The sequence below is a fragment of the Rhamphochromis longiceps genome, linkage group LG11, assembly GCF_057381845.1.
Source record: "Rhamphochromis longiceps isolate RC_006_pf linkage group LG11, R_longiceps_female_GT1.1, whole genome shotgun sequence".
Taxonomy (NCBI): domain Eukaryota; kingdom Metazoa; phylum Chordata; class Actinopteri; order Cichliformes; family Cichlidae; genus Rhamphochromis; species Rhamphochromis longiceps.
Window position 1 is genome coordinate 17684840 of NC_140567.1, and position 9597 is coordinate 17694436.

A 9597-nucleotide genomic window follows, 5' to 3' on the forward strand; every position below is an offset into this window, starting at 1 on the left:
AAAAAAACTGGGAACAAATAAAGCTGTCGAACTTTCATTTCCTACTGTGCAAACACTGATTTTTAGTGAGTGGTTTGCAATATCCGATTTCTTTACTGATGGATCCTATTAACCTGCAAGTGATTACTGGGTAAAGTGTATTGGACAAATGAAACTAACCAAAGTCATTAGACTCTACTTTGTCCAGTTGGTCAGGTCTCAACTGGGACTTTTTAATTTTTAAACAATCAAGGAAGAACTTGGCATACTTTTACTGCTCATATTTATTCTTTCGAATACCATAGAGCAGACACAAGCAGTCAAAAAAGAAAACTGGCATAGCATAAAATTAAATACATAAAATATAAATAGATGAAGAGTGGCAGAGGCACTGGGTCCTTAGCAGCTCAAGAGGACATGGGGAATAATTGAAAAAGATAGTCAACGTCAATGATGACGAAACTGAAAATAGTAACTGTAATCTGGAAGCAGGCTTTACAGGGGAGCATCTCGCTGGTTTTACCTGAGAGGCCCGAGAAACTAGAGTGGAGAAGTGGGCTCATCTCCAAAGGCAGAGGAGGGCAGCAGTGCAACGGCGACGGTGAGAGCTGCGCTTAAATCTCAGCGTAGAAGAAGAAGGAAACCCAGCGACGCTGAACTCCAAAGACGAAGAAGACTGTTTATTATGAACTTCACAGCTAGTACCTCGATGGTTTTATGACATGTACTCCAACAAGTTTCGCCGCCTCATGTTAGGGCTGCACTGCCTTAAAACGACCGCTGTTTGTGGCCTGGTCCAGAGGGCCGCTGGTCGAAGCGGGTTCGGCTGGACTGCGGTGTGTAAACAGCGGACGCTGTGGCTGCAGAGGAGCGCCTGTCGGGAGATAGAACGACGTGCTGTGCTCCGTCAAAACGGGTATTTAGCAGACACACTCGTGTGGTGACACCTTCCTTTCCAGTGCCACACTGTATAAGAATATTTGGGGGACCGGAAGCAGGGCTAGAAATCAGTATTTTTTTTTTTCAAAAGAAAAAAAGAAACTAAAACTCAGTGAAATTTAGCAGCATACAGCTACTGCTTAGACTAAGAGGTCCGACGAGGCTCACCCTGGTAGCTCTACGACTCTGGACAGCTGATACATAGTGCATCATAAATATGTTACGGAAACAATTCTAATTACTACTCTGAAATTTAATACAAGCATCCTTTTGCATCCAGAAAGATAGTCAGGTTTGTCATTTTGTTAAATGAACTGGACTGATTTGTGAAATGTGTGATGCTCCTCCAATACTCCGATACTTTATAGTCAAAGTATCTTAAAGTTGAGTACCTTTGTGGATGGCTATCATATTAGAAAGGCTTCCAAGCAGATTATCTCTGCACAAACCGATTCATTGCTTACAGACACGATTTTCAGTGTCTTGATGTGTCCTGTGGCTGAACTCTTTTCACCATTTTTTTTTTAGAACACTAAAAATGCTGCCTTTTTCTTTTACTCAAGTGATAGCATTTTGAGCATGTGACTTATGCATGAACTAAAAAAACAAAATTTGGCACAATTCAGCATTTGTAAAAATTTGCACGTCACCAGAGATTGCATCATTACCGAACCATTTTACACGTTTTTTTTTACATGTCTTTACTTGGTTTTAGCAAGATGAACTGAATGAAATGGGTACTGAGGGTTAAATACCAGCACAACCTTTTGTTTTAGAATTTGCATTTGCGATTTGCATCTTCAGAAACTATATGTTTGATGTCAGTAGCAAAAGGGCTTGGTATTTTGCTTGTTAGATTAACTCATTTTCTTCCGTTTTACTGCACTCAGTGTGTCCAAAGTATGATGAGCACAGCAGAATGCAAAATACTGGATAGGATAAGAAAAACAGTAAGCTCACATATGAGAGCCAATGATACTGATATTGGTACATAGCCCAACACAGTGCATCCAGAAAGTACACGACTGCTGGTGTTTCATCATGTTACATCCTCATTCCAAAATGATTAAATTCATTATTTACCTAAAAAGATCCACACAATACCCCATAGTGACACGGTTAATAAAAGGTTTGCTTTAAATTCTTTTAAATTTACTAAAAATAGCAACCAAATATGTTCATATATGTATTCAAAGCCCCCGCTATGACACTCAAAATCATGTACATCCTGGTTCCACTGGTCATCTGATGATTCTATAACTTGATTGGAGTCCACCTGTCTAAATAAGGCCCCACAGTTAACAGTGTATGTTGGAGCACAAACAAAGCAAGGAATTGTCTGCAGACCTCTGACACAGGATTTTATTGAGGCACAAATCTGGAGAAGGTTACAGAAAAATTACTCTTCATCAAAAATATCACCATCATCTGTAAATAGAAGTTCTGCCTGAGTCAGGTAGGTGACCAAGAAAGCGATTGTCAGTCTGACAGCTCCAGCGTGGAGAGAGGAGAAACTTCCAGAAGGATAATCTTTTCTCCAGCATTACGCCAATCAGGCCTGTATGGGAGAGGGTCAGACAGAAGCCAATTCTCAATAAAAGGCACAAGACAGCCCACCTGGAGTTTACCAAAAGTCACTTGAAGGACTCTTAGACCATGAGAAACAAAGATTGAACTAAATGCTAAACATCATGTCTGGTGGAAACAAGGTATCGCTCATCACCTGGCCAATACCATCCCTACAGTGAAGCTTGGTGGTGGTAGAATCATGCTGGGAGATGTTTTTTTGGCAGCAGGAACTGGGAGACTAGTCAGCCTTAGCTTGGATCGCAGACTGGGGCGAAGGTTCATCTTCCAACAGGACAACAACACTAAGCACACAGCCAAAATAACAAAGGAGTGACTTTAGCCAGAGCCCAGACTTGAACATGATTGAAGTTTGAGATCTGAAAATGGCTGTGTACCAACTCCCACTCTGTCCAACCTGATGGAGCTTGAGAGTTTCTGCAAAGAAGAATGAGAGAAACTGCCCAAAGATAGGTGTGCAAAGCGAGTAGCATCAAACTGAGCAAAGACTTTGAATACTTACATGGCATGTTTTTTTTCTATTTTTAATAAAATTGCAAGAATTTCAAGCAAACCTTTTTACTCATTATGAAGTGATAATCAAGTCCATGTTGGAATAAAGCTTTAACATGACAAAATGTGGAACAAGTGAAGTGCTGTGTATACTTTTTGGAATATGTGTGCAAACAGCTCGACTCCACACACTCAACACAGCTGTCGGGCTACTCAGCTGCAGGTTCTGGAGAAGAATTTTGAATCAAAAAGTATAGTGAGATTTTTATTATTTATTATCGACACTATAGAACAGTCTTTTGTTGGTTCCTTGTTTATTTGGCTTGGTTGTTTCTACTTTAATGGCTGTTTTTTGTTTGTTTTTTTTCCACATGCAGCGTTCGGTCAGCTTCTCACAGCACCGTGGACCCTGATGAACTGAGGAAGTTCCAGTCGTTGGCAAACAAGTGGTGGGATGAACAGGGAGAATTTGCAGCTCTTCACGCCATGAACGACCTGAGGGTGCCTTTTATACGGTACACAATCCGCCCGTCAATCTTCATCAGAGGCGCCAACAGATGGTGTCAACGTAACATAACCCAAAGGAAAGCCGGGCGGCCTCGTGGTATCTGAAAGCAACTTGTGAGGATACAAGGAAAAATAAGAGAAATTGAAAGTGACAGGGTTCTTCCAAATATCAGTACATTTTCAGCCAATAGTGTTTCAGCTGCTTTGGCTCTACACGTGTGCATGTTTTGGGGGTCGGCTGGGGCTGTTTTGATTGATAAGATCTGTTGTTCAGGACCCTTTGCTGTAATCATGACAGCCATCCAGCCAAGAGCCCAGTGCTGTGTTCCCCTCCCCCACCCTGGGATCTTCTTGGTGGTGGTGGTGGTGATGATGATGTGTGCTTATGGTGACAGTATGACAGATCTAGTGTCAGTGATGTCTGAGTGGGGATGATTTGCCCAATAAGATTTTACCCTCAGGGCAAGTTGAAATGAGAGACAGCAGCAGTGCTGCCACTGTTGCTGCTGGAGCTCTGCGACTCTGATAGTTCATCCTGCCAGGGTGCCTTATTTTCTTCATTGTTTCAGTGTGTGCTTTAGTTCTGTAATACATGGTGTTGTACACAGACTCAGGATCTGTGCAGATACCCCGTGTAGTAACCAAATGCAATGTCTTTAACAAAACAGGGTTTAGTGTTTGATTTGCCTTAGTTATTAGCAAAATGGTCTATTTTGTCCTCAAAATGTTACACTGACAGCAATACAGTGAATCATAACTATACATGCAATGGTGACAAACTAAAGGAAAAAAATCTGCCCTTTATTGTGAGGAATTCAGAGTTTCCATCATACTTGTCCTCTTATCAAAGGATACAGATTTATGGGAGTGGTCTTTTCCAATATGGCAGTTGTAACCTTCTGTAGGACATGAGTGGGTCACTGAAAGGTTTGATTATTATGAAAATGATGCGAACCATATGCTACAGTTTTCACAGTCAGCTGATCTCAACGAAGTTGAACACAGAGATATTTGGATCCATATGATAGATGGCTTACTCTACCAGCATCACCAAAGTGAGGGAACACAGTATGATAGGGAAAAAATGTAGAGGTCATTATTTGACTTTTTATTCATTGTGTATGCAAATTTACCTGTGTGACAAAATGTTTACCCACAGTTTCTAAAATATAAAGTTGGAAAACACTCAGAAATACTTCAGGTTTGAGACTGAATTTCTTTTTGGGGTTTTTGGTTCATTAAGTCAAAGTAAATTTTATGAAAATAATCACTGAGTTCATGCTGACGGTAATGGTTTATCATGTGCTGATAGTTCAGCAGTAGCTTTTGTCTGGCTCTGTCTGGGTGGTGGTAGTGCGAGGAGGTAGTTAGATGGATGTAAGTATATTTTGGCACCTTAGCAGAGCTTTAATGACGAGCATGATGTGCAGTCAGGTCTCAGCCTGTTCCCATGTTTCGGGCCTCAGGCAGGAGGCTGTCGGACTGTATATCAGGGAAGGAAGTGAGGATGCTTGTTTGCTGGCTGACACTGTTGCTCGGAGCGATTTGAGAGAAGATGGTGTAATACACCATGGAGTTACCCCTACACTTCCTCATGCTAAGCGGCTTCTCATAGACTTTGGAGGTTCACAATTTCATATCTGCCCACTGTTCTTTTACTTTTAAGCGTTAGGTCTGTTGTAGAGTATTCTGAAATATCTTGAAGACTTGGGAATGGGAGATATATTTTTACCTTGCACAGGGATAACCTGCTGAATGTGCACAGAGCGCGCCATCCCGGGAAGCCACTCGCAGGACTGAAGATCCTGGACGTCGGTTGTGGAGGAGGCCTGCTCACAGAGGTAAAAAGCGTCCGAAAGCTGCAGACTCAGAGCAAACAACAGCGCCAAAGAAAAGCGTCTTTCCTGCTACATATTATCTGTCTGGGCGCAATTGTTTCAATTGCTACCTTTCACGTCACATTGAGTCTTTTCTTCCCTCGTGCAGCGTAAATATGTGCCTTTGATGTGCTTCAGTGCCAGGCTTCTCGCATGCATACGCAGCAGAGCCTGGATAAACATTTCAACGTCAGCCCGGTGCTCGTTCTGCTTTGATCTGACTGGTCACGGCGTGGTGGATCGGACAGTCGGTCGTTTACAGTTGTTTATCTGTTTGTTAGCACTGATAGCTGCATGACTGGGACGGAGCTTTGATGTGAGCTGAGGACTCACCAGCTGTGCTGTGTGATCTCTGAAGACAAAATCAGGTCCTGTTCTTATACAGCTCCGTCACACAGGTTGTCTTATTGAGACACAGACACACATGATAAGAGCGCCTGTTAAGGCTGTGACTGTTATTGTGTGTCTGACCGTCTCTTAGCTAACAGTCCTACCATCACACGGGATCAGCAGCGGAAGGATGGATATCAGGCCCCTGGGCGAAAAAGCTCTTCAGTCAGACTTGGATGTTTAGCTTTTGTCCACAGGAGGGCACCGTTCACACCAAACCCTTATTTAGTGCATGTTCCTGCATATCGCTGCTATGTTTTTCCCCACTCTATTTACAGTGCCAGCACAGCGTCTTGTGGAGATGAAATGATGCTTTACTACCATGATTGATATTGTTTTAAATTTCATGAGTTGTTGTTGTTGTTGTTGTTGTTGTTTTGGGTTTCTTTTACTCAACAACCACAAAATCTCTTGTATTAATTGACATGTTTTAGATATATTATAAAAGCCTAACATTGAATTCAAATAACTCTCATTAGACCTACACTGTGCTGTATTTACCTGCATGTAAAACAACAATCCCCATTTACTAGTTCTTCTTCTTATGAAGATGGACAGGTTATGGATGAGTGTGGATGAAGTGAATGATGGAAGTCAGGAAATTTTCTTTCTCTCATTAAATTTTGTATTCCAGAATTTAATAGTTCATGCAAATCGGTGCCTATTACCCCCCAGTGAATATATTACTGTAGATAAACACAAGGCTTGTGGAAATGTGAGTTCCAACACATAATCAGTGACTTCACAGTCAAATGAGCACAGCATCCTGAAGAAGACAGGTTAGATAACAAAGCAGTAACATTTCAAGTTTGTTAGTACAACATTATTTGTGTGTAAGAGTCAAGTTTTTCTACTAAGACTAAGTAAAATATGAGTTATTGTGATACAGATATATATTTTTTTTATAATGCAAGACAAATGTTGCTCATATTGTTAGCTGTTGTGGTTGAACAGTGACTTATTTTTTAAGTATTTAGCATAGTTAATATGATTGATGTATAATGTTATATTTGTCATCCAAAGAGGACAATGAAAAATCGTATTCTTATTCCTCAAAGCTAATGCAACTAATATATTATTCATTTAAAATGTGTGCTTTGTCTACTTTTATCATTTTTAATATGGTTTTGTACTGTCTGTTCTTCTTTTAAGTGAATCGTATTCGGCTCTGCTTTTTAAAAAAAAAAGTTTGACGTGCAGTTCTCTGCTCCTCATCCTCCTCCAGCCCCTGGGTCGTCTGGGAGCTAAAGTTTTGGGTATAGATCCAGTGGAAAACAGCATTGGCACCGCCCAGCTGCATTCGTCCTTTGACCCGGACCTATGTGAGCGGGTGTCCTACCAGGTGTGCACCCTGGAAGAGCTCTCAGGAGGAGAGGATGAAGGAGCGGGACACTTTGATGCTGTGGTGGCGTCTGAGGTTGTGGAACATCTGGCTGACCTGGAAACGTTCGCCTTCTGCTGCAGCCAAGTGCTAAAGGTGCTGTTTGTTGTTTTATTGTTTCGTTTTGTTTTTTAATACTTTGACTCTGATATTTGTGTGTTAATACTGCACTTGTGTTTGCATATCAGTTAGAGGTTCCCTCTCTCTGAATTAGACAGTTATGGGTGCCCGAGTCAGCACCGGGCTGGACGGGGTCTGTGGATGACCTGCTGTGTTTTTCTGTGTGTGCCTTGTACTTATCATTGAAAAGTTTCAGTGAAAGCCGTGGTCCATACTGCAGCCTGGGGGTCAGAATCTCCTAGGTTAGTGGGCCAAAAGTAGCTGAGAGGGGGGGGAAAAAAAAAGCTTAATACAGGAGGTTAAGTCATGACTGGAATTCTTTCTCTCTCTCTGGTCTAAATCTTTCTTCTGCACTTTCATTAAAAAAAAACCCAAACACAATAATGTTTAATATTTAGTATTTACTGTTATATTTCCATATATCATCGTGATGTTGTTTATTGTATTGCTCTCGTTTTCTTCTGCTTGTTTTCTTTTTTCTTTCTCAACAGGTGATCCAGGTGATTGGTATATGTATTTTTTTTTATTTTTTTTTGTCTGCTTATTTAGTTGGTTTTTTTTTTTTTTCCCCTTTATCCCCGTCCCTCTTCTCCGCTGTTTTTTTTTTTTCACCCTCTTCCTTTCTCCCTTTTCTTTTCTTCATTCAAGTCTGTCCCATATCTAGCAAGTGAAAATAAAAAAATAAATTAAATAAACAATAAAAGGTGAATCAAATAGACCATTACGGCAAGGCTGGGATGGTCAGTTTGGTAAAGTAAATCCGTTGGGCATCTTTCCTCGCCTTTAGACAATAATTCTGATGGCAAAAGAGCCAAACGGGACAGGCGAAAAGAAAAAAAAAAAAAAAAAAAAAAAAAAGAAAGGAAAAAAAAAAAACCCCCAAACATTTAAATGTACTTTTCTTGACCACGCATACATATATTTTTTTGATGCTCATGCTTTTATTTATTTTTTCTCTCCCCCCCTGTTCAACCTATTTTTCTTGGCCTTGTTGAACTTTGAGGTTTGGCATCCTTCCAGATCTCGCGCGCTGGATTTTGTCCTCTGAAAGCCTTAAATCCATTCTATAAATACCCTGCTGCATCTCGTAGAAGAGCTCCTCCCTTGTATATCACCTGCAGAGGTGTCATGAAATGTGTTTCCAGAAGTAACGCAGTCTATTTAATTTATATTTCATGAATCAAACCTTTCCATTTTTGCTCCCTGTGTGCAGCCAGGTGGCTCACTATTTATCACGACTATAAATAAAACCAACCTGTCCTACGTGCTGGGCATTGTTGTAGCGGAGCAGCTGCTGCGCATCGTGCCCGACGGGACCCACGACTGGGAGAAGTTTGTCAGCCCAGTAGACCTGGAACGCCTCCTGGAGTCTCGTAAGTCCCTTTGGAGGGAGGAAAAAAAAGAAGCTCCCACTGATTATAGAAAACAGACTAAAAATGCAAAGGTTTTTTTTTTTTTTAATAATTAAGTGGGCAAATCTATGTGGAACTAAGTAAATATACCATATTACAAAAGGTCGCTACAAGATGTAAAAGTTTTTTTTAAACAGCAGTAAATTTTGAGGATTTCTGTGTCCATAAATTGTCTGCAAAGCTCATTTTATAATTCGTGTTCAGGAGTAGTGCAAAAATAAAAATCTAATTTTGCCTTTTGTGTTGACATCAGTGTCTTCCTTCTTTGTTAGATGGTTTCTCGGTGCAGTCTGTCAAAGGAATGCTGTACAACCCCCTGTCGGGAGCCTGGAGCTGGACCGACAGCACTGCCATCAACTACGCCCTCCACGCCGTCAAACTGAGAAAACAGGCTGAGGACAGCAGCCTCCACCCAGAGGACCACACCATAGAAAGTAGCAGCTGAGCCACGCCACTTGAGAAGAAATCCAAAAATGAGAAATAATAACTCAGACGCGAGCGGCCCTGACATCCTGTCGGCCAGCTGTGACGCAGCACATGAGACTGAGTTTATTCAAGGAAAGGGACAAACTGCCTGCAGATAGAATTAGAGATGTGCTGCATTTGGCAGACCCATTGATGCTGTGCTGTGCTGCGTGAGCGCTGAATACATGTCTAGTGTTTGATAAGCTGTGTAAAGCAACGGTGCATCCTTTAATTGTGTAATCATTTTCAGCATATGCTGTCCTGCGTCAGTGTGGTGTTTGAGGCTGAATAGTTAAAGGTTTGCAACATCCTCCATTAAAACTGACCTCACATCAGTTTGATTTCTCAAGAATGAACGCATGAGAGTGAAAAATGTGATTATTTGGAATGCTAACAAAAAACAAACAAACATGATTTCGGGTTTTTAGATGTTAATATTAATTTATAT

The 9597-nt window shown here is 41.1% G+C and overlaps 1 protein-coding gene across 1 annotated transcript; it reads left to right on the plus strand.

Moving 5' to 3' along the window:
* Positions 1-600: 600 nt before the first annotated feature.
* Positions 601-9485, plus strand: coq3 (coenzyme Q3 methyltransferase). Its single transcript, XM_085422560.1, has 6 exons — positions 601-895; positions 3375-3512; positions 5246-5345; positions 6997-7248; positions 8486-8645; positions 8957-9485. The coding sequence occupies exons 1-6, from the start codon at positions 702-704 to the stop codon at positions 9127-9129; spliced, it is 1017 nt and encodes a 338-aa protein (XP_085278686.1). The 5' UTR covers positions 601-701; the 3' UTR covers positions 9130-9485.
* The last annotated feature ends 112 nt before the right edge of the window (positions 9486-9597 follow it).

Excerpts from the sequence above, each read along its gene's own strand:
- coq3 (XM_085422560.1), top strand. The coding sequence starts at position 702 with ATGTACTCCAACAAGTTTCGCCGCCTCATGTTAGGGCTGCACTGCCTT. Across the intron at positions 7,249-8,485 it reads GCTGCAGCCAAGTGCTAAAG|CCAGGTGGCTCACTATTTAT; the intron begins GTGCTGTTTGTT and ends CCCTGTGTGCAG. Across the intron at positions 8,646-8,956 it reads GGAACGCCTCCTGGAGTCTC|ATGGTTTCTCGGTGCAGTCT; the intron begins GTAAGTCCCTTT and ends CTTCTTTGTTAG.